At 44.0% G+C, this 25,272-nt stretch overlaps 1 protein-coding gene and 1 long non-coding RNA gene across 3 annotated transcripts; both read right to left on the minus strand.

Annotated features, from left to right (window-relative positions):
• Positions 1-10,022: 10,022 nt before the first annotated feature.
• On the minus strand, positions 10,023-13,828 carry LOC127779915 (uncharacterized). Of its 2 annotated transcripts, XR_008018741.1 has the most exons (7): positions 12,434-13,828; positions 11,241-12,330; positions 10,979-11,152; positions 10,782-10,889; positions 10,610-10,682; positions 10,416-10,514; positions 10,023-10,316 (listed from the first exon to the last, which is right to left on the minus strand). It is a non-coding gene; the product is annotated as an uncharacterized LOC127779915 (long non-coding RNA). The 2 variants fall into 2 exon arrangements; XR_008018740.1 differs by having other exon boundaries at positions 11,241-13,828.
• Positions 13,829-16,329: 2,501 nt separating this feature from the next.
• On the minus strand, positions 16,330-22,695 carry LOC127778520 (uncharacterized). Its single transcript, XM_052305140.1, has 3 exons — positions 22,051-22,695; positions 20,121-21,798; positions 16,330-19,689 (listed from the first exon to the last, which is right to left on the minus strand). Exon 3 carries the CDS (start codon positions 19,687-19,689, stop codon positions 17,983-17,985), a length of 1,707 nt encoding a protein of 568 aa, XP_052161100.1. The 5' UTR covers positions 20,121-21,798; positions 22,051-22,695; the 3' UTR covers positions 16,330-17,982.
• Positions 22,696-25,272: the final 2,577 nt, after the last annotated feature.

Genomic DNA, 25,272 nt, shown 5'->3' on the forward strand with positions numbered 1-25,272 from the left:
AAAAGGTTTTACAAAAAGAAAACCCTAAAAATCACCCTCTCCCCTCTAATGGGCCGAATTCGGCCCATCTCCCTCGCCCTCTCTCCTCTCCCCCGCGGCCCACTCGGCCCTCCCCGCGCGCGCGCCGCTGACGGGCGGGCCCGCCCGCCACCCTCGCTGACGGGTGGGGCCCACCCGTCATCCCCTTCCTCCCGCCGCCCCCGCCGCCTCGCCCGCGCCTAGCGCCGCCGCCGCCGCGAATCCCGCCACCTCCCGCCGTCCCCGCGCGCAATAAAGTGGGGGAAATTATTCCCCGGGATCCCCTCCCCCTTTCCCCCCATTTTTCCCTCCCTCTCTCCCTCGGATTTGTTTGGAAACCTCTCCCCTAACCTCGCCGGCGCCATTAATGGCGGCCGGGTCTCCCGCGCCCGTTTCCCCCTCCTCCGGCCGCCCTCTCTCACTCCCAACCCTATATAAACCCTCCCCAAGCTCCCCACCACCGTTTCCGCCACTCACCGCCCTCTCTCCTCGCCGGAATCGAGCTCGCGCCGTCGCTCTCTCTCTCCGCCGTCGCTGCCGAACTCCGGTCCGCCACCGTCGTCGCCCCGGACCACCTCCCACCTCGGCGCCGCCTCCTTCGGCTTCGCCGCATCCTCGCCGACCTCGTCCACCCCTCCGTTTCGCTCGCCGACCGCCGGAGCGCCGTTGACCCCGTCCACCGCCTTCCTCCGCTCCGGTTGCCGTTTCCGTCGTCGCCGTCGACCCGGGGTGAGCCATGGGCCGCCGCTTCGTTTCCCCCTTTCCCTCCCCTCTCCCGGTCGCCGCCGGCGACCATAGGGGCGCGGGCGCACCGCCTCCCGCCGGCCGTGCCGACGTGGCCGCCTCCGGGCGCGCCTAGCGGCTGCCGCGTGGGGCCCGGCCGTCAGCCGCCTGCGCCCTCGGGTGCGGCTGACGCGTGGGGCCCACGGCGCCGGCCGGTGTGAGCCGGGTGCACCCGGTCCACCGTGGACCGTGAGGCTGCCGCGTGGGTCCCACTCCCGTGGACCCGGTCCGCGCGCCCTCTCTCCCGGCTGACGCAATAAATATATTTTTTAAATTAAAATTTAAATAAAGAAATTCACAAATATTCATTTAAAGAGCATATAAACTTCAAATGGCCATAACTTGGCCATTTGAACTCGGAATTGGACCGTTCAAGTCTCTAATTTTTCCTTAAGAAGTCAAGGACCCATTTTTGTGCTTTGTTCCTGCTTGTTATATGGAGTTTATTAGAGTAAAAGCCCTTTTATTTTCCGTTGGTCGTGTAGACGCTGCAGCTTCGGAAGATCCGCTCTTCGTGGAGGTTGAAGCCGACGTTTGGGAAACCGAGCAAGGCAAGTCACATCATCCTTGAACATATTGAATCCCAGTTTATAAAGTTATTTTGATTTAAATTATTGCATTACCGCTTTATTTAAATTCCCGCGTTATCACTGTTTTATTTAGCCATGCCTATTTACCTTTGTTATGAACTTATTATTGTGATTGTTATTATTACCTTGTTCACCCTAGGATAAACAAAACCCCAACTAGTGGACATTTTATTCATGGTTCCACTAGTATGAATTTAGGTAGATGCTTCGCTGTTTAATAGGACAACATAGGGTGGTTTTATAACTCTAGACTTTGGGAATATTCATATCACTTGGACACCATGGAATGGTTGGATTATTGTGGAATTGGATTCACACCTCTCCCTCTATTCAAAACCCTCAAAATGGTTTTAGGCTGGGCACGGGGTGCATGGTTTTGATGGTAGCACCTCGGCCATATAAGGACCGGTCTTCGGGCCTCTGTTGCAAAGCACTACCGTACTTCCACATGTCTAATGGGTAAGGCTTAGTTTGTGGCTCAGTCTAGTCATAAACAAAAGTACACGGATGGAGATGGACGAAGTCGGGGGTCGATGGACATCTCTAGGGCAAATGAAGGCTACACGAGCTGCGGCCCGGTAGTCGAGATGTCATGGCACAGGGCCGGTGTCCTGCTACTAGGGGCTCAGTCTTGCCTACCTGTCCCGGGGGTTCCGGCCGTAGGTGGGGTTGGGTCGGTACTCTTGTCTATGGCTAGGATGGGTTGGAAACTATGTCACGTCTTCCGTCCGTATACCGTGGTGGTATGTGGCACGTGGTTACACGTGAGGAAGATGTGTCTTGTGGGTAAAGATGTACACCTCTGATCAGAGTATAATCTATTCGAATAGCCGCGCCCTCGGTTATGGGCAAGCCTAGCAATGTACCCAAGTTAGTGTTTTTAATTCTTAAAACCTGCTTAATAACTAAAATGTGGAACGGTTGGCCTGGGTTGGCTTCGGACGAGCTAGGACCCAGGGTCGGGTTGCCAGTTCGGTCTGAATCATCGTAGGCCTTGGGTTAAGGCAGGTTCGTGTGGGTTCACGGCCTTGTTTAATAATATTAAATAGTTCTAGGATCGTGTTTTAAATTTAGCTTTGAGCAACTAAGTGTCTTTTAAATGCTGTGTATTGCAAAACCTAACCCCTATACTATAACTCCATTGTACTCCTTTGCATTTATGCTGCACTTGTGGGTGTGTCTTGTTGAGTACGGTGGTTGTACTCAGTCTTGCTCAATTTTTCCCAAACCCAGAAGAGGAGCCCCTGTATGATGAAGGCTTTGGTGTCTAGCTCGTGCCTGCCGTCAAGCGCCTGTGGTCGTTGCCTTAGTCTTCCGCTGTTTTTCGTTGTCTTTGAGTGTGCTGGGCCGCCGCTGCCCATGTAATAATTAACTATTTACGCTTCCGCTTATTAAACTCTGAATTGTATCAACTTCTGGTGTACCTTACCTCCTGGGACAAGGAATAATACACACACGTAAGGAACGCCCGTTGGGTTATTTCCAGTCGTGACACTACTGCACGAGGCTACAGATCGATCAGTGGCTCTTCGTGATCTAACCAACCAAGACATCTTATACGAAAGATAGGAAGATAGGTAGGTAGTTACCAGTCAACGGCGGGGAATTCTCCCACAATTATAATCAACCTATTTGGATATGATGTGTTCCAGTCAACGGCAGGGAATATTTCCCACAATTAAGTTCAACCTTTGCCTTTGATAAGTGCCCAGTCAACGAATTACGCCGACAAACGCCTTCTGCGGCTCAACAAGGCAACGTGATTTCAGGCAACCGATCAAAGGTTCGGGAACTCCGCGACTTCAGAACACCACCACACCGTTCGGGATCACCGCGACTTCAGCACGCTACCCGACCCCTCTCCCCCCCCTTTCGGAGAAGATGGCTTGGGGAGGTTACGAGCACTTGGCTCTGATACCAGCTCTGATACCTCCCCAAGCCATCTTCTCCGAAAGGGGGGGAGAGGGGTCGGGTAGCGTGCTGAAGTCGCGGTGATCCCGAACGGTGTGGTGGTGTTCTGAAGTCGCGGAGTCCCCGAACCTTTGATCGGTTGCCTGAAGTCGCGTTGCCTTGTTGAGCCGCAGAAGGCGTTTGTCGGCGTAATTCGTTGACTGAGCACTTATCAAAGGCAAAGGTTGAACTTAATTGTGGGAAATATTCCCTGCCGTTGACTGGAACACATCATATCCAAATAGGTTGATCATAATTGTGGGAGAATTCCCCGCCGTTGACTGGTAATTACCTACCTATCTTCCTATCTTTCGTATAAGATGTCTTGGTTGGTTAGATCACGAAGAGCCACTGATCGATCTGTAGCCTCGTGCAGTAGCGAGAAGTCTGTTGGCACTATGTCGGTAAAGAATGCTTCATCTATATCTTTTGAGGATATTGAGAAAAGTATTTCCAACTGGAAGATTCTTAAGGTTAATATCAAGGAAATATATCATGTAGGTACTTTTTCGTTACTTAGTGACTACTATATTAAAACAATTGAAAAACTATTCCAATTAGTTCTTTGCATGAAACCCTACATCTTCTTTCAGAAAGAGAAATCAATACTATAAGAGCTAAACATCAATATCACTACCTTCACTTTGGTCTTATACAAGTTGCTATCAGATCCTTCACTTGAAAGGGTTTGAACGTCTCTGTTCTGGCTTGTCTAAGAGATTGCAGAAATAAAAGGTTCAAAGATTCCTTACTTGGCATGGTGGAAGCCAGCCTCAGTAATGGTCCTGTTTATTTTAACACATTTCCTAATTTTTCTGTATCCCTCTCAGACACAAATATCCATAAAGTTCTCACTCTCAACTTACAAACATCTGGTTATGAATTAGAACCAGGGAGTGAAAACATCTCTGTTACCTATAGAGTTTACTACAAAGCCATGACAACTTTAGCACCTTGTGCCAAACATTATACACCAAAAGGCCTAACCACTCTCCTTCAAACCAATCCTAATAACAGATGTACTACCCCCAAAACCCTGAAATGGGATGAGATCACCCTGCCTGAGAAATGGGTTTTATCTCAAGCTGTTGAACCTAAGTCTATGGATCAATCAGAAGTCGAATCCTTGATTGAAACACCAGACGGAGATGTTGAGATAACATTTGCTTCAAAACAAAAAGCCTTTCTCCAGTCTAGACCTTCTGTCAGTCTAGATTCTAGGCCTAGGACAAAACCTCAAAATGTTGTCTATGCTACCTATGAAGACAACTTCTACGAACCCTCAATCTCAGACTTCAACATCAATGTTATCGAGCTTGATGTTGGCTTTGTTATTGCTTTAGAAGAAGAAGAGTTTGAAATTGACAAAGAATTTCTTAGGAGAGAAATAAGACTCCCCAAAAATAGAACTAAAACTAAAAGATATCTTGAAGAGGTTGACAAATCATTCAGAATGAAGATAAGAGAAGTTTGGCATAACGAAATGAGAGAACAGAGGAGGAATATTTTCTTCTTTGACTGGTACGAGAATAGCCAGATTATATATTTTGAAGAATTTTTTAAGACCCAGAAGAATGGAAAAGGGGTATGTAATGAAGAGAGAAAACAAGAACATGACAAGTCAGGAATTAAGGTCTTTTCAGATTATGGGTCAACCAGTAAAACGTATATTACTTATTCTCCTTTTAAACTTACTCAACAATCTCAGGATATCAGAGGAAAAAATTGTTTTCCAGAAAGCACTTATGAGAAATCCATAGAGAATAATTTCCTAGGATATTTAGAAGAACAACAGAAAACTCAAGATCTATCCCCTGAACAACAAGATTCCAAAACAATTCCTATGGAACCCATTATTCTAAGAAGCCATGAAGAGCCTTCTTCCCACTCTCAATTTAAGGTATCTATACCTCAATCTGAAACCTATCTTTTGCCTTATTCTTATCCTATTACAACTATACTTATTCCAACTACCACTCCTAAAGATAAGGTAGCCAAATTTTTTGGTATTCCCAACAATTTTCCTAATACTAATGACCAGATATCTAATTCCTTGACAAGAATCCAAGCGTCATCTTACGGTAAATTGATGCTCCAAAAAGAAGTTTCTTCCTTTTATAACAACATCGACTCTTCGGTAAACAGAAACATCGAGAGTTATATTACCAGAATCATCAATACCTCTTTCTACAACATAATCAATGATCCTAAAGGTATTACCAGATCAAAATTTAGATTGTTCCATAATGTTCTCTTCTCCAAGATCTATATCCAACCCAATCCAAATAAAACACTTTGTTACCATTCTCAAACCAAAAACTCCTTTGAAAGAAAATCTCAAAACCAAATCTCGGCTGAAGCCTTATGCACAAATAATGAAATCCTAGTCCATAAGCAAGATCTTTTTGGAGGCATATTTGTTATTTCTGATACAAATCAATTCGGCACTTTTAATCCTGAGGAAGAAAGGACCGAAAGAAAACTTAAGATTAATGACCTCTTCCAAGAACAAAATTATACTAAAAAGGAATTAAGAGACTTAAAGGGTAAAATTCGAAGTCTAGAATTACAAAATAATAGTTGCATGGGCCAAGATGAAGAGGTTGTCAACTCCATCAACAGTTATGTTAAGCAGAAATGGTATGCAGAAGTAAGGTACAAATTCAATGATGGATTCCAATTCAGCTATAAGACTTTAATTGTTTCAGGAGCTGATGTGAACTGCATTCGTGAAGGTATTATCCCATTCAAATACTTTGAAAAATCCTCTCATAAAATTTATGCTGCAGATGGAAATTTACTAAAAGTCAATTACAAAATCCCTTCTATTCATGTTTGCATAAATGGAGTCTGCATTAAAACTTCCTTTTTGCTTATAAAAGATCTAAAGCAAGGAGTTATTTTGGGAACGCCATTCTTATCCCTAATAAAACCCTTTATTGTTACTGAAAAAGGTATCCAGTTTAGAATCAGAGACAAAAATGTTAAGTTAAAGTTTTCTTCTAAACCCGAGCAAACCATGTTAAACTATTTAAAGGAGATTATCACACAAAAAGAGCAATTTGTGAGTGACATATCTTCTGAAATAAAAAATGCTAGGATTTCCCAAACCCTTAATGATCCAAGGTTTCAAGAAAAAATTATACTGTTAGAAAAAAAGTTCATAAAAGATATATGTTCTGATTTCCCATCAGCTTTTTGGCATAGGAAAAAGCATGTTGTAGGTCTTCCTTATATCTCTAATTTTAATGAAAATAAGATTCCCACTAAAGCAAGGCCCATTCAGATGAATAGTCGACTTTTAGAAATTTGCAAGCAAGAAATAAAAAACCTGCTAGATAAAGGCTTAATAAGGAAAAGTTCCTCTCCTTGGAGTTGTGCAGCCTTCTATGTAGAAAATGCTGCTGAAAAAGAACGAGGAGTTCCTCGGCTAGTTATCAATTACAAACCTCTCAATAAAGTTCTACAATGGATAAGGTATCCAATACCTTATAAGCATGACTTAATACGAAGGATTCAGGGTTCAAAGATATATTCTAAATTTGATATGAAGTCTGGGTTTTGGCAAGTCCAAATAAAAGAAGAGGATAGATATAAAACTGCCTTTACTACTCCTTTTGGTCACTATGAGTGGAACGTAATACCGTTTGGTTTAAAAAATGCTCCTTCTGAGTTCCAAAAAATCATGAATGAGATTTTCCTTCCCTTTACATCCTTTATTATAGTTTATATAGATGATGTTTTAATATTTTCCCAAGATGTTGACCAACATTGGAAACACCTTAAAATATTTTATAAAATCATAGTTCAAAACGGTTTAGTAGTCTCTGCTAAGAAAATGAAACTTTTCCAAACTAATGTTCAGTTTCTCGGTTATAAAATTCAATATGATCGAGTCCAACCAGTAGCAAGAGTAATAGAATTTGCAGAAAAATTTCCAGATGAGATAAAAGATAAAACACAGTTGCAAAGATTTCTAGGGTGTTTAAACTATGTCTCCGATTTTTATAAAGATCTTGCAAAAGATAGAAAGATTTTAACCGAGAGGTTGAAGAAAAAGCCTCCAGCTTGGACAGCTAAACATACTCAAGCTGTTAAGAAGATCAAAGGTAAGGTCAAAACCTTGCCCTGTCTTTATATCCTAGATCAAGATGCCTTCAAAATTATCGAATCAGATGCCTCAGATCATGGTTATGGAGGAATTCTTAAACAAAAAAAGGATTCCAGAGAGCAACTGGTCAGGTTCACCTCTGGGACCTGGAATGAGGCTCAAAAAAATTATTCAACCATCAAAAAAGAAATATTGGCCATAGTAAAGGTCATATCAAAATTCCAAGGAGAATTATTGAATCAAAGATTCTTACTACGTATAGATTGCAAGGCAGCAAAAGATGTCCTCCAAAAGGATGTGGAGAACTTAGTCTCCAAACAAATTTTTGCCAGATGGCAAGCAATATTATCATGCTTTGACTTTGAAATAGAACATATCAAGGGAGAATTAAACTCCCTACCAGATTTCTTATCTCGTGAATTTTTACAGGGCTATGGCACCTAAAAGGGACTTATCAACCCAAGGGAGAACTACAGAAAGTTCACCAAATAAGCATAAATATAATGAACTAGGAAATATTATTCCTAGAACCCCTACAGTTCAAGAAAAGTATGGGAATAATTCATCTTATATCCTCAATATAGAGGAAGTAATTCTGCCATTAGAATTTGGAGACTCTGATCTCAATATTATCAAGATTATGGGAAAGTATTTCCCACAAACACCAATATTTTATCCCTGAATATCCAGGGAAAGATCAAAATTATTATGAGACCATATTATGCGAGACAAGAAGTGCACAGATATTCCATACAAGGAATGGTGATGAATTGGGATTCACAAAATTATTGATCCAAAAAATTATAAGTATCGATGATTGGGATAAATCATCAAATCCTTATGTAGCCAGGACTATATATTCTACATCCTGTGCAAATAAAAGATATAACTATTGGGATTATCAGAAGGCCTGGGAAAGAGTACTCCTCGTACAAAATTCCCAGATGAAGCATTCATGGTTTATTCGCTTCAAAGAAGGATGTGAGGAGATACCACTGTGGTTTTTCAGTAATTGGTGGCTGAAAGCAGGGGCCATTCCAGAAATCCTACCACAAGAAATCATCAAAGTTATTACACAAGAATCAAAAAAGGATCTTAAGGAATATCCTTTTATCCTTATGCAATTTTGTGCCGAAACAGGGATGCCTTGGATACTAAAATGGGACCTCAATATTCAAAGAATGGAGTTCCCAGCAACCTTAAAGCGAAACTATTATGCACGATGGTGGGATAAGTTTGCAATCACACCAGTAATTGAAGGAAGAAAGTTTCGAGCCAAAAACAAGAAATCTCATGTGGCTCAGTTAAAAGAAGATATAACAAGAGAATTATTAAAGGCAAGACCCGAGTTGACAAAGGGAGAATTGCAACTTCAAGTATATGAAACTATGTTTAAAAGATTGGAAGAATCCCCAAAATCTAGTTCTACATGCAGAAGTCTAGACGAAGATATGATACAATGCAGCCAAATTAAGCCATCTTCGCCAATACCTCCTTATTACTCAATTAGACAAGATAATGATTCAGATGAAGGAATATCAGATTTCAATCCAACACACATTTAGTCGAGATATGACGAAAGATCTTGTCACCAAGATAATGAGTAAAGATCTTATCATTCCCGACAAAGATCACTATTCAAGATAATGAATCTGCACTATTCCAGATAAGATAAGTCCATAGTCAAAAGGTGATATTATGACATCTTTATTGAAGGTCAAAAGCGTTATCACCGAAGATTCTCTCCATGAAGTCTAAAGGGATATCATGAACTCTTTGAAGTCAAGAAGAGATATCATGAAGATTCTCTACCGAGCGCTATATAAGGGGCTCACCATCACACTTCAGAGGCATCGCATTTCACACACAACACATCTCACTCAACCATTCCTCTCACCTCTCCACCAGCCATCACACTCCACTCCACTCCATCTAAGTGTTAGTACTATAGCATAACCTAAATAAAAGACTCATGAGAGTCTAAGTGTGAGAGTCTATGTAAGATTCCTTGTGAGAGTCCTGTACCTGTATAATTACGAACGTGTTGTACCAAGTCCTTGGTGTAATCTTCAAAAGGATCTACCTTCAACCTATCAAGGTATATGAATGAACACCTGGACCGTTCTATATAAACCTACTATGTTCTAAATATCTAATTTTATATCTTGTACATAATTCGTATTTACAGCTTGTCTTTATTTCCTGTACTGCATTTATGTTTGCATAATAAAAAAAATAAAAAAAAATAACAACCTGGATTGCCATCCAATTGTCACATACTAATCTCACATCCAAGATTGCATATAGATACTGCATTCCTATGATATATATATATATATATATATATATATATATATATATATATATATATATATATATATATATATATATATATATATATATATATATATTACAATGCATATATATGCATTGTAATATATATTATGCATATATATAGAATACATATATATATATATGTGTGTGTGTGTGTGCGCGCGCGCGCGCATATGTGTATATGTATAAATACATATATTACGCACATATTTATAATTTAAAGCACTTAACATTTTATGTGCATATATGTTACCAAAATATATATTAACACTAAAGTAAATGTACGTACATATATAAATATATATATATACATGCATGTATAGTACAATTCATTTGCTCGCTAGCTATAGCTACGACTTCGATGCCGGCATTACGTTAGAAGAGGAAGGACCGACGTTATGAATTGTCGATCCGTCGTAGTAGAATTCACCATCGGGATTAAGGACTTCTTCATTGATGAACCCCATCAGTTGTTCTTGAACAGCCGTGATAAAATCCTTGTGTGGGAGATTTTCCCTCGTGTGAATACGCTATCATTCGAAAAATAATGACATATCAATATATGAAATTAATAAACAACTTAACAAATCGATACGCAATGAAATTTTGAATGGTTTATGTATACGTACATCGAGCTCTCGTGTGGTGTATATTTGGTTTGATAGGCAGTGGGCATACTCGCATACGTAGTAGCCGCATAAGTTAGTTCCCTGGTCCTGCTTTGCACACTACATGAGAAACGATGAGAGATTTAATATACTCTTTATATTAACTATAATTAGAGATTCAATTCAATATAATTTTGTATCATGCATGTACTCACTGGAAAATAAAACCTCCGTCCAAGTTTTTCTTTTCAAGTCCCGCGGACCAATTGACGGAACCGATCCCAAGCCCTACATGTGCAGTTGCAAGCTATGATTAATTAATTATTACCGAGATCAACATAATAGCAACAAAGTCCCGCAACTTTGGAATAGATGGCATTATATTACCTGTCTATCAGTTGGAAGACCTTGTCAAAAACCTTCTCTTTATTCATTGAGTCGTACACAGTGACTCTGCATGCATCCAAGTCGAAAAAAAACAGGACCCAGTGGAATCTGGAATATGCGTGAGATGAGATAAATATCAGAATGTACATGTTATATGTATGGGAATGAAATTTGTTCGAACGACAATAAAAACTCACTCTGTGTTGTACGGCAGTAGTATGAACGTCTTGAAATGCTGCTGCGTTAGGAGATGGACAAGATTGTCCTCTGTGTCTTTCTCGTACTTGTCGATCATTTCGGTGATGATTTTCCGAGGGTCGATGAACCCAGTATCATAAACCACCCGCCGTCGGGCCCTTTGAATCTCCATTCTACAACGATGAAAGGAAATTATTATTGCTTACATATATGCCAGGAGCTAATTATTGAACGAAACAATTCGAACTCAAAGATACTTACAAAATCCATGCGCTCAGAAGAGAGACATCGAGGGCGTCCAGATGGTACAGATCGAAGACATCCTTGAAATGGATCCGTAGAACATCTTCTCCTTGCAAGAAGTCGGGGTTTCTGATCCTCGCTCCGAACATCTCTCTACCCTCGGCGCTCATTTCCATGTACCGTTCATGGAATTTGTACATTTGTGTCAGTAGGGACTACAGCTGCTCAGGCCTGACAAGCGGTTTACCGAGTTCAAACTTGTATGTCACTTCCGCCTTCGGGATTGGTGCGCCTCCAACCAACTGAGCCACAGTTAGACCGGTGTCCGAAATGAAATCCGTTATGCCAAAGTCTTCGCCGGTCACCAACGGCTCGACCTCTTGGTTTGGTTGTTCTCCAAGCTGAGGAACTGGTTTGGACTTCTTGTAATAGGCTTTCCTAAGTGTTCGGTCATAGTCCGATAGCTTTAAGGCCTCCTTGTTTTTGGTGGACATTCCCTTGAAGAACATCTTCACGCTCGGGTCAATAGGTAACTTCTTTTCAGGACTTCGAGGCTTGAGTTGCCTCTCCACTTCTCCTGCCACATAAGCGTCAAGCTCCTCTTGACTGCAATCGTACGGCGGCTCCTTGTTTTTGGTGGCGTCAACTTTGGCCTTCTTCGTTGCCCTTGTGCTGGCAGGAGGTGGAGCTTGGCCAGACCTTGTCTTGGGAGGTGCAGGCGGACACGGTGGAGGTGGAGGTGGAGGAGGCGGAGGAGCCGGAGGAGATGGTGCAGGAGGAGGTGGTGGAGGAGCCGGAGGAGATGGTGCAGGAGGACGTGGCGGAGGAACCGGAGGAGATTGTGCAGGAGGAGACGGCGGACCGGAGGAGATGGTGCACGAGACGCCGCTTGTCGCTCAGGAAGGATGATGTACCGCTTGCGCCATAGTATAATGGCATGGCTTGTGTCTCGTAGATGCGTCTCACCGTCTCCTCCTGGGTAGTCCAACTCGAGGTCCTCGTACGCGGCTTCCACCAGCTCAACTTCGACCCTCGAGTATCCTGCTGGAATCGGCCTGCAGTGGTAAGTCCCTAAAATGTCCGTTGGGATGGCCATTCCCGACGCCACCTTCACATGATGAAAGGTTATCTATTAGTAATCAACCTAAGCAGCAACCTAAGCAGCAACTTGCGGAACGTACAAGTCAAAAATCATAAAACTACGAGCATACCTTGATTGATAAGTTCTTGAAGGGAATATGCAGCTCACATGGTGTCCGCTGTGTGATCTCATCAACGAGGCAGGTGGTTTCGTCCTGGGTTTGCATGGCATCCATGCTCTGTGATCCTACCTGCCCCGTTGAGGCGCAGCTGCTACGATTGCCTGATGGGCTGACCATTGGAGGAGGTATGTACGGCTAGGGATCCTGAGACCGATGTGCTGCCATCCGTTCATCCACCTTCCTTGCCACCTCCTCTTGCATGCTGAGCTCGTAGCTCGATACCCTGTACTCAAGATCTACAATCTTCGCCTCGGTATCTCTCTTGCTCCTCATCCGACTCCTGTACGTGTGGATGTCCTCCTTGAATCCAATCTTCCAGGGAATCACGCCTTTCCCTCTTGTTCGTCCAGGATGCTCGGGAGTCTGTAGGGAGAGTGACAGCTCGTCCTTCTCTCTGTCGAGTCGGAACGTGCCCTAAGAAGAGGCTTCCACTGCGTCCGTTAGTCGACTGGCAGCCTCGCGTATATGATCGCCGAAGACCAGGGAGCCATCAACTGGGTTAAGCGTTCCACCGTGAGCATAGTACCAGAACTTCGATCGATCCGGCCATTTAGCGGTGGCCAGTTCGATACCCCTCTCAATCATTCTTGCCTCCATCTCCTCCCACTTCGGCATTGCGACTCTATAGCCGCCTGACCCCAAGTGGTGATGGTACTTCTTCTTGGCGGCGTTTTCCTTGTTTTTGACCATCATCGCTTGCCCTTGTTGCCCTGTCTTGTAAGCAACGAACTCGTCCCAATGATCCCTTAGCTTTGGGAATACGTCGAAGTTCGGTGTTAGTCCCTTCAGGATGTATTTCTTGTACAAATCTCCCTTGAAGCTCTGGAACTGTTCTGCCATTTTCTTAAGAGTCCACTTTTTCACTATGTTCTCCGTACCCGCAGGGAGCGTGAATGTCTCGAGCATTGTGGTCCACAGCATCTCTTTCTCTGATTCCGGGACAAAGCTGTCATTATCCCCGCGTGCCCTTGTTCTGCGCTAGTACACCTTGCTGACAGGCACGTTATCCCTCACAACCCAACCGCTGTGGCGTACAAAATTCTTAGCTGCTTCTGCCGGGGCATTAGGTCGGCCGTCTTCGTCCACCTCAGTTATGATGTGCCGACCCTCTATCTTCTTCGCGGCACCTCGTTGTCCACGTGCCCTCTTCTGTCCAGCGAAGGGATGACTTCCACTAGCCTCCTCCTCCTCGTTCCCCTCCTTATTCCCCTCCGCATCCCTCTCCACGTTCCCCTCCTCGTTCAAGTACTGGTTTGGATCCTCGTTCCCCTCTTCTTCATTCCAGTATTGGCTGCTTCCTTCTGCGATTGTATCGTACAGTATCTGTTCCTCATCGCGATCAACCATCTGTGCATACAAAAAATATTTGTTAGGTCTATATATATGCTAAGTCTAACAATCTTATATTAAATCGCTACTAATCTTATATTAAAATTGTAATAATCATATATATATGCTAAGTCTAACAATTTTATATTAAATCGCTACTAATCTTATATTAAATCTCTACTGATCTTATATTAAAATTGTAATAATCATATATGCTAAGTCTAACAATCTTATATTCAAACTCTAATAATCTTATATTAAAATTGTAATAATCATATATGCTAAGTCTAACAATCTTATATTCAAACTCTAATAATCTTATATTAAAATTGTAATAATCATATATGCTAAGTCTAACAATCTTATATTCAAACTCTAATAATCTTATATTAAAATTATAATAATCATATATGCTAAGTCTAACAATCTTATATTCAAACTGTAATAATCTTATGTTAAAATTGTAATAATCATATATGCTAAGTCTAACAATCTTATATTAAATCTCTAATAATCTTATATTAAAATTGTAATAATCATATATGCTAAGTCAAACAATCTTATATTCAAACTCTAATAATCTTATATTAAAATTGTAATAATCATATATGCTAAGTCTAACATTCTTATATTAAATCTCTAATAATATAATAATATTATATTAAAACTCTAATAATCTAATAATCTTATATTAAAACTCTAATAATCTTATATTAAATCTCTAACAATCACTTCTTTACATCACTTGCCTGCGCGAATTCCTTCGATGGCTAGCTACCACTTCGGCTTGAGGGATGACGACGACGTCTTCTCTGCAACATTACCAGGAAAATGTATTAGTCTAAACAGGCCAAGTTACATATATTGTATTTCACGTTTTAACCTATATATATAATCATATATGTATGCTAAGTTTAATAATCGTTTAATTATCTCGCTCATACACGTTTCGCTCGCGTTCGTTCTCACACTTTTAGTACAAGTGCATTCACGTTCGTAAGCGTTTCGTTCACGTTCGTTTGCGTTCGTTAACGTTTCGTTAACGTTTCATTCACGTTCGTTCGCGTTCGTTAACGTTTTGTTAACGTTTCGTTCGCGTTCGTTCACGTTCGTTAAGCGTTCGTTCGCGTTCGTTCACGTTCGTTAAGCGTTCGTACACGTTCGTTCGTGTTCGGTCACGTTCGTTCGCGTTCGTTCACGTTCGTCAAGCATTCGTTCGCGTTCGGTCACTATCGGGGCGCGCGGCAGTGGCGTCGGCGGGGTGGTGGCGTGGCGGCGCGGTGGCGTGGCGGCGCGTCTCGCGGCGACGTCGGGGCGCGGTCCGGCACCGTGGGCCAGCCCAACGATGTGGGGGCGCGGCGGCGGCGTGCCGCGGCGGCGGCGTGGCGTAGCGGCCCGGCGGCGTGGCGAGCTCGAGGCGGGGGCGGCGGCATGGCAGTGGGGTCGGCGTCGTCGGCGGTGGCGGTCGCGTCGAAGTCGGTCGTCGGCGGTTTGGAGAGAGAGAGAGAGGTCGAGATCGAGAGAGAGAGAGAGAGGCAGCGGCGGCTCTCACCCAAGAGATGCGGCGGCGGCGTCTGCAGCGGAGGCGGCGAGGACCGCCAAGCAACGGTGAGAGACGACGGCGGCGTCGGCGCGGGGTTGCCCTAGGCAGTGGCGGCGAAGGAGAAGCCGAGAGAGATCGATCGGGGAAAAAACTTCTAAGTGTTGGTGGAGAAGACGAGGGCGCATCGGGAATATATATACCCCCACATCTTTTGTCCCGGTTCGTAAGAACAACCAGGAGTAAAGATATCTTTACTCCCGGTTCGTAAGAACAACCTTGTTCTTACGAACCGGGACTAAAGATATCTTTACTCCCGGTTGTTCTCACCAACCGGGACAAAAGATATTTTCCCGCTATTTCCAAATTCTTTTTAAACCCAGTTAGGGTTAAGAACCGGGACTAAAGATAATAGCACTGAATATTGAATTTCGTTGCATATGTGTTTCTAAAATAGTAAATAATGCATTAAAATTATTTAAAGTCAAAAAATTAATGACAAAACCTTAGAAAAATTATTGTTGTCTGTAGTAAATTAAGTGGATAATATATAATAAGCACGTGAATGATTTAAAATTGTTAAAAATTCTAATAATCATATATAATTAGCATATGCATGATATTAAATTGTTAAAAATTCTAATTAACATATGTAAATACCACATGCATGATTTAAAATTAATAAAAATTCTAATGATCATAAATAATTAGCATATGCATATATATTAAATTGTTAAAAATTCTAATTAACATATGTAAATCCCACATGCATGATTTAAAACTTTTAAAAATTCTAATAATCATATATAATTAGCATATGCATGATATTAAATTGTTAAAAATTCTAATTAACATATGTAAATACCACATGCATGATTTAAAACTTTTAAAAATTCTAATAATCTTATATACCTAGCATATGCATGATTTAAATTTGTTAATAATCATATATAACTAGCATATTCAATACATCCAAAATAGTTTACATCGTGTACACAACAATTACGGCAATACATCGGCGGTGACGGTTGTCCGCACGTACTTTCTCCTCACTATTGTTCCTTCCTTGTGATCGCTACGTGAGTAAGGGGTGTCTTCATTTGATAGGAGGATGCTAGGGTCAATCGTCACTGTGAAAGGGAGTTGCCCATCAAACTGATCATAATCCTCGTCAGTCTTGTCCTCTACTCCGACGATTTTTCTTTTGCCTGGGAGAACCACGTGGCGCTTCGGCTCGTCAGGCCCTTTGCCCTTCTTTCCTTTGCTAGACATGTCCTTCACGTAAAAAACTTGCGTTACATCATTGGCAAGAACAAAAGGTTCGTCCGAGTATCCAACCTTGTTAAGGTCAACCATTGTCATCCCACCGTCATCAATCGTTACGCCTCCACCAGTCAACCTAACCCATTGGCACCGGAACAGAGGGACCTTGAGAGGTCCATAGTCAAGTTCCCATATCTCCTCGATAGCACCGTAATACGTGCCTGTTGTACCATCGTGTCCCATGGCATCGATACGAACAGCACTATTCTGGTTCGTGCTCTTCATGTCTTGGGCTCTCGTGTAGAATGTGTACCCATTGATCTCATATCCCTGGAATGTCGCGATCGAGCCAGATGGACCCCTCACCAGGAAGGCCAGTTGCTGGTTAATCATCTCGTTACCCATGAGATATTGTCACAGCCACGCGGAGAAAGTATCAATGTGATGCCGTGTAATCCATGCATCGGACTTACCGATGTTTCTGGCGCGAACTAGAGCCAAGTGCTCCTCGATGTAAGGAGGCACCAATGAAGATTGTTACAGAACCGTGAAATGGGCTTTACGGAATAAATTGTTGTCTACCGTCATTATTGCTTTCCTTCCGATAGTCCCCTTTCCCCGTAGTCTCCCTTCATGGCGTGATTCAGGTACCCCGATTGGGTGAAGGTCTTCAATAAATTCTACGCAGAATTCAATGACCTCCTCTGTTCCATACCCCTTGGCGATGCTTGCCTCTGGACGAGCACGGTTACGAACATACTTCTTCAAAACGCCCATATACCTCTCGAAAGGAAACATGTTGTGTAGGAACACAAGCCCGAGAATACCGATCTCTTTGACAAGGTGACAAAGCAGATGCGTCATTATATTGAAAAATGAAGGTGGAAATATCAACTCAAAGCTGACAAGACATTGCACCACATCATTCTGAAGGGCTTCTAACCTATCCGGATCGATGACCTTCTACGAAATTACATTCATGAAAGAACATAGCTTTGTTATTGTTGCCCTGACATTGTCTGGGAGGATACCCCTTATTATAACTGGTAGCAGTTGTGTCATCAACACGTGACAGTCATGAGACTTTAGGTTTGTGAACTTCTTCTCCTTCGTGCTTATTATTCGCTTTATATTCGTGGAGTATCCAGATGGTACCTTGATGCTCTCCAAGCATTGAAACATACATTCCTTCTCTGCCTTGCTAAGAGTGTAGCTGGCTGGACTCAAGTAATGGCTGCCTTTCTCCTTTGGTTCCGGGTGAAGGTCGCCACGTTGTTCCGTATGCTTCAGATCATTACGTGCTTCTAGTGTATCTTTCGACTTTCCATATACACCTAGGAAACCAAGAAGGTTTACGCAAAGGTTCTTAGTGAGGTGCATCACGTCGATTGCGTGGCGGATGTCCAAGAATTCCCAATAGGGTAACTCCCAAAATATGGAGTTTTTTTTCCCACATCGCCGCGTGACCGTCTTCGCTCTCTATAGGCTGGCTGCCAGGCCCCTTTCCAAACACTACTTTAAGATCTTTCACCATAGCAAACACTGTTTTCCCGCTGCGATATTTAGGCTTCATACGGTGGTCCGCCTTATGTTCAAAGTGCTTGCCTTTCTTCCGTACTGGGTGGTTTGCAGCAAGAAATCGACGATGACCCATGTACACAACCTTCCTATAGTGGTTAAGATACGTACTTTCTGTTTCATCCATACAGTGAGTGCAAGCCTTGTACCCCTTGTTGGACTGCCCGGATAGGTTGCTAAGTACAGGCCAATCGTTGATGGTTATGAACAGCAGCGCTCGTAGGTTAAACTCCTCCTGTTTGTCCTCGTCCCACACGGGGACACCTTCCTTCTTCCACAACAGTTTAAGATCTTTGACCAGTGGTCTTAGGAACACATCGATGTCGTTACCAGGTTGCTTGGGGCCTTGAATAATAATCGGCATCATTATGTACTTCCTCTTCATGCATAGCCAAGGGGGGAGGTTGTAGATACACATCGTAACAGGCCAAGTGCTATGGCCGCTGCTCATCTCTCCAAAAGGATTCATGCCATCCGTACTTAAACCAAACCGTATGTTTCGTGCGTCCTGTCCAAAGTCTTGAAATTTTCTGTCGATGTTTCGCCATTGCGAACCATCGGCGGGGTGTCTCAGCATCCCGTCCTGTTGACATTCTTCAGCGTGCCAACGCATCATTCTAGCATTCCCCTCGTTCCTGAACAAACGCCTTAGCCGTGGTATTATAGGGAAATACCGCATCACCTTAGCAGGAATTCTTTTCTTCGTTAGCTGCCCGTCAACCTCACCTGGATCATCTCGTCTAATCTTATATCGTAGTGCTTTACAAATAGGGCATGCTTCTAGGTTCTCGTACTCCTCACCGCGATATAGGATACAATCATTCGGACATGCATGAATCCTCTGAACTTCCAGTCCTAGAGGGCAGACTATCTTCTTAGCCTCGTACGTTGTCTCGGTCAATTTGTTTCCCTCCGGAAGAATGTTCTTGACGAGTTTCAATAAATCGCCAAATGCCTTGTCACTAACACCATTTTTTGCCTTCCATTGCAAGAACTCCAAAGTGGTATCCAACTTTTTGTGCCCCTGCTCGCAACCTGGGTACAACGACGTTCTGTGGTCCTCTAACATCTTGTTCAATTTATGGGGCCCCTTTTCACTTTCGCAGTCCTCCTTGGCATCCTGCAACATCTGACCAAGATCATCCGCAACGTCGTTATAATCAGCATCTCTGTCCTCCTCGCCCGTTTGATTTCCTTCAAATCCAGCGTACTGAGCAAATTCTGGAATATTGTCGTCTTCCACTTCATCTTCTTCCATTTCAACCCCTTGCTCTCCGTGGGATGTCCAACAATTATAGCTTGGCATGAACCCCGACTCAAACAAGTGGAAATGAATAGTCCTGGATGCAGAATACTCCTTCTGATTCTTACACTTATTGCATGGACAACAAATAAAACCCTTCTGCTTGTTAGCTTCGGCCACTCTCAAAAAATAATGCACGCCGTCAATAAACTCTTTGGACCACCGGTCAGCGTACATCCATTGCCGATCCATCTACATGAAATGAAAAAAAAATCGTACACCAATAATCATTCGTACAATAATGACATTCATACAATAATGATAAAATAGTCACAAACTCTTTCAACAGTCATACAATAATGACATATCATTATTCATACAAAAATTATAAAATATTCCACCAAAATAATTCTTATTTATTATTTTTGAAGTTTTAAATTCTTTTAGTTTTCAATTTAGTTTGTTTTCTTTTATTTAAGATTAACTTTCACTATATTTTCCTACTCAACTATTTTATAAAACCTTCTTTAGCAAATAAACAAAATTTCTATATATTCTTTCTTTTCCCACACAAATTCTCTCTCATCAAATTACAACAAAATTTTGGAGACAAAAAAGTGTGTAAAACATAGCTCCAAATGTAATGTGAACAAAAAAAAACATTGGAGGATAAAGTTGCTAACCTTTTAGGCACCTCCGATTTGTATATAATCACCAAAGTAAATTCACTAGAAATTTTGGCATGACCTCCTCTCTTTTTTGAAGAAATTTTGAAGCTTGCTCGGGCTGGAGGAGGAAGAAGACATATATAAAGGGGTGGGACTTTAGTCCCGGTTGGTGTTATCAACTGGGGCTAAAGATCGCCGAGATCTTTAGTCCCGGTTGGTAATACAAACCGGGACTAAAGTTACGATCTTTAGTCCCGGTTGGTAACACAAACCGGGACTAAAAATCTCGTGGGGCCTGATAAGCCCTGACAGCATTTGAACCGGGACTAAAGATGATCTTTAGTCCCGGTTGGTGTCTAAAGATCAAATATGCCCGTTACCCTTTTTAACCGGGATTAAAGATCATCTTTAGTCCCGATTTTTATTGCAACCGGGATTATTGTGGAAATCGCCCGGACCGACGAAAGATGGTTTCTCCACCAGGGACGGTGGCACCTGTTCCAATGGAAAGGCCTGCCACGCCATTGCTGTCTTGTGCTCTCAAAGATTTAAGCACCGCAGGTATTATCGGAGGTGATGGCGGGTACGTGTACATTGGCTTCTCAGCTTCCACCAGCGATAATAAAATTGCCACTCATCAGGTCCATGGCTGGATCTTCATGGTGGATGGACCGGCGAAACCGCTAGACTACCAGTCGATGATAGCACACGCGCATGCGCATAGACCACGTGCCAACCACCGGAGCTTGCTTAGATGGTTGCCGGCGACGTTATCGTCCTTTCTTCTCCTTCTCATCGCTGCTTCAGTCATCTGGTACAAGAATGGTGCAAGAACAGAGCACAAGAAGAAGAGGATCACCGAGAGTGTGAGTGGGAGGATGGGTTGGGTCCTCGACGTTTCAATTACAAGGATCTCCGGCGAGCCACCGACGGGTTCAGTAGCATGCCACCTAGTTAGGCTAAGATTCATAGCCGAGTATCAGGTAAAGACAGCCGTCATCCATTCAGGAAATACCGAGGATGTCTCCTACTCCTACTTGTACCACGTCACAATAGAGGCAAAAAGACACCCATGATGGACAAAAATGTATAACACTTCGTCTCCTCATCCTCAGCATTCCACAACCATTGGCACACCAACTCCCATGTGATAACAATTTACTTAGCCAGAGGCATCCCATAAATACTCGTGTGGTCGCACTGTAACGTGTTCGGATGGATTTCCCAAAAGAATCGGTACTTAACGACAATACGTGACCAAACCACAAAGGCTTGACTCTGCATCATCACCACTTTCACAACACATTTTATTTCACAACTTCTCGGTATAACGTACCGGATTTTTAATCAAGTGTTTGGAATAACCCAAGTTTCCCACACGGCAAACAACGTAAGCATGGCTAAGCAAAACTACCTCGGTAATTGTACAACGATACCGGCGTAAACATTTGTGGAGCTATCAAAGGTATGGAAACATCAACCTATGTAATATAAGTGCGACTACTAGGTTGGTCCGTCGGTTGTACAAACAATCCGAGGCCTAAACATGTTAATCGTGTATACTACGTAATGCACTTTTCAAACAACATATCTTTGCAAATATAGGGGCAATGTGATCAAAGAGGCTTGCCTTGCACAGGGTTGGGGTCTTCTCCCTCGAAAGCGGCGTCCGGAGCTTCCTCGTACTCGGGCTCTAAACGCGAAAAGCGAAGCTAATTAACAAAAGGCAATAAAACAAGCTAAAACCAGAGAAACCATAGTGCCACTGTGTAGATCTCAATTTTAGAGAAATTTAGGAACTTCAACGGGGTCAATCGGAGTTATGGTTGATTTTCTACGGATTTTCAAAGAATAAATGAATTTTCTGGAATTTCATTTATTGGACGGCAATGGAATATTCCGCTGGAATATTCCATTAGGGTTGACGGCAAGGGTGGGGGCCCACCTGTTGGTGGCCGATGGAGGAAAGGAGGCGCGGGCCCGGGCTCGGCTCGGCTTCTCTTCTTCCTCCTCTCGCTGCTTGCCCGGCTCGGCCTGGAACGGCGACGTGCCATGGCGGCGAGGCGCGGTAGAGGCTACCGGCGGCTTTGAGGACGGCGGCGATCTCCGGCGAGGTTCCGCCGGCGATGGCGGCGCTAGGAGGCGCGGCGCAGTGGCTGTGGTCGGCGGCACAGAGAGTGAAATCGAGAGAAAGAGAGAGGAGAGAGAGATGGGAATGGCGTCGGTGTGAAGGAATTGGAGCTTGGGTTTGCCTCCTTTTATAGGCGGGCGACGCGGTGGCGAGCTGGCGGTCTAGACACGGGGCTCCGGGGGTAGCTGGCTAGCGGCTAGGGCGGGATTCCGGGGTGGAGAGGATGGCGACGTGACGGAGTGGCGTCACGCACCGGTGGTGACTTGATGGCGAAACGACGGTGAAACGACGGCGACGCGACACGAAGTGACGCGCGGGGAGCGGGATTGGCGGCGAGACGTGGGTGACGTGCAGCCGACGGCGGCTACGGCCGGGATTTGGGGCGGTAGGGCTAGAGAGGGATGACGCATGCGACGTTGGCGACGCGACGCGAGAGAGAGGGAGGGATGCTGCTCGGCGGTTTCCTGGAAGGAGGCGGGTGACAAGATGGAGAAGCGAGAGAGAGGTGAGGCTTAGCGGCTAAGCTCCTTCCTCTCGAAGCAAGCGAACGGATAAGCAAAGGCGATCGGATAAGGGGATGACTCGGCCTAGGGTTAGGGGTGACGAAGAGTGAGGTGGCGGCCGTTATCCGTTGACGTCGACGCAACGGCGAAAGGATGGCGACGCGATGGATGGACAGCGACGGGACTTCTCCATGTTTCCCGGAGGGTAACCGGGGAGAGGGCGGCTTGGCGCGACGCGGCTTTGATTTGGCGTGGCGCGAGCGTTGGCTTGGTGCGGGAGTGGCGCGAGGTGGTCTCGGCACAACGCGCGGTGCACGGGAGGGTGGTGCGGTGCGGCGTGGCACGGACACGATTCGGCGCCTTGGGTTGACATATCGTCGAACACCTTGTGTGCATGTATGCAGCTGGCTCAAGGAAGGAGATGAATAGGAGTTGGGCTGGGCTGGGCCGGCCTGCTCAGGGAGGAGAAGAGAGGAGGGGTGGAGTGGAGGGGAGCTGGGCCGAGGAAAAGAAAAGGAAGAGGAGGCCCAAAAGCACAGTGACATTTCTCATTTTCTCAAGGATTTTGAATTTTGGGGATATTTTTGGGAGGAATTTGATCTTGAATTTGTACTAGGTTTCACAGGAATTTGAAAGGATTTTAGGAGAGGATTTGAGATCCAATTTGGCAAAAAATCAATAAATTCCAAATTAACTCCAAAATTTTAAATGACAAGATTTTAAATAAAGACACATAAAATGAGGGTGCTACATGGAGGGAGGGACGGACGGACAAATGTACGTACATACATTACGTACGTGAGGGGGAGAGGATGGCTGGGAGGTGGCGGGGTAGGGGTGAGATTTTCTTAAAACTAACGGTAAAAAATAATGGGTCCACCGTATTAAGTGAAAATCAAGGGTAGAATGTTTTGCTTTTTTATTAGAATTTCTTTGATTTTTCTAATTTATTAGAGTGCCAAATGGTGGCATAGGAGCGTTTATAAGAAGTTTAATGGACTTGTGTCTGGGAGGTGGTGGGGTAGGGGAGAGATTTTTTTAAATCTAACGGTGAACAATAATGGATCACCGTATTAAGTGAAAGTCAAGGGTAGGATGTTTTGTTTTTTCTCAGAATTTCTTTGATTTTTCTAATTTATTAGAATGCCAAGTGACGGTCTAGAGACGTTTATAGAAAATTTAATGGGCTTTTAGTATATAATAGATAGAGATAGAGATGCGTGGTATAGTTGTCTTTTTTTTCCGTGGCTATAGCATCTCAGAATTATAGTCTTGTATTTTTTTTTAATCCTCTATTATACGAAATGTCGTTGTGCGTGTTTTTTTTAAAAAGAAATTAGCCGGGCGATTGCAAAGAACTCCAGCAGATCGAAGGCGATGGCTACCATTGACAGCCCAAACAAACAAAATAAAGAAGGCCATCGATCATGACCTGCAAGAGTGAAGTAGCCCAACAAGCAGTAGAGCCCATGGGCTGTAATTAAGGCAGCGTCCGGGGTTCGTCGGCAACGGAGACGGTGACCCAAACCGACAGATCAAATATATATTCACTCAAAAGGAGAAGGAAATTAATTAACCCAGGCCCGCGAATTAAGCGAATCAGACGTACGACCGCACGCTTCCATTGATCGATCTTGCTCCTCGTCATCGCAGACCTCGCCGGGCGGCGTACGCATTTCGATGATCGATCGGTATAGATATGGCTATGGCGATGCGCGCTCTGTCTCTGTACCTCGACGGAGACATGAAACTGCCAGAGCTGATGCCGGCAAACCTAAGCTTTGGCATGCAAGCCATGATGTCCATTATCCAACGAAGGATTCGACTCGTACGTGATGTCGTACCCGTCATCGTCGATGGTGAGCCATGTTAACATTCCTGTCAGGCAGGGGCGGGCCCAGTATGTATTCAAGGGTATTCAGATGTATACCCAAGATTTTTGCAAAAAAAAATAGGTATATATACTCTATAGTTCATATATGTATTCAAAAAATTAAAAAAAAGAGCTTAAACTGCTTATATTGGGTCTTGTTTCACCATTTCTCCACTATTGGGCCTAAATTTCCCACTCCCCTCCCCCTTTCCTCTCAGCCCACACTCTAATTGGGCCACATCTCAGCCCATTCTATATTTTCCCTAATTCCCCTCCCCATCTAACCTGCCCAAACCCTAGACCACCAGGCACCAGTCCACCACCACCGGAGCCGAGCAAAGCAAGAGGAGGCGTGTGGCGTGCAGGTGCGGCGGCAGCGAGCCGTCGAGCCGGCGACTACGGCGCCGACGAGGCTGCCGGCAGGCCGGCCGCGCGACTTGTGACTAGCCACCGCGCACGGCGCCATCGGCGCATCCCCACGGCGGCGCGACAATAATAAGGTATGCCCCAAGGCAAGTCAAAGAACACAGATAGGATGAACTTTGTTTGCCAGCATACACTGGTGAAGGCAGAACATCAAAATCATGATGAGTCCAAGGTTTGGTTAATGCATTCTGTGGCATTCTTTGGTTATTCGTTGTTCTAAATTAGCTACCTTTG

This window comes from Oryza glaberrima, chromosome 7 (genome assembly GCF_000147395.1).
Source record: "Oryza glaberrima chromosome 7, OglaRS2, whole genome shotgun sequence".
NCBI lineage: Eukaryota > Viridiplantae > Streptophyta > Magnoliopsida > Poales > Poaceae > Oryza > Oryza glaberrima.

What these genes read in the sequence shown, in the direction of transcription:
- LOC127778520 (XM_052305140.1), bottom strand. Translation starts at nt 19,689, where the DNA reads ATGGATCGGCAATGGATGTACGCTGACCGGTGGTCCAAAGAGTTTATT.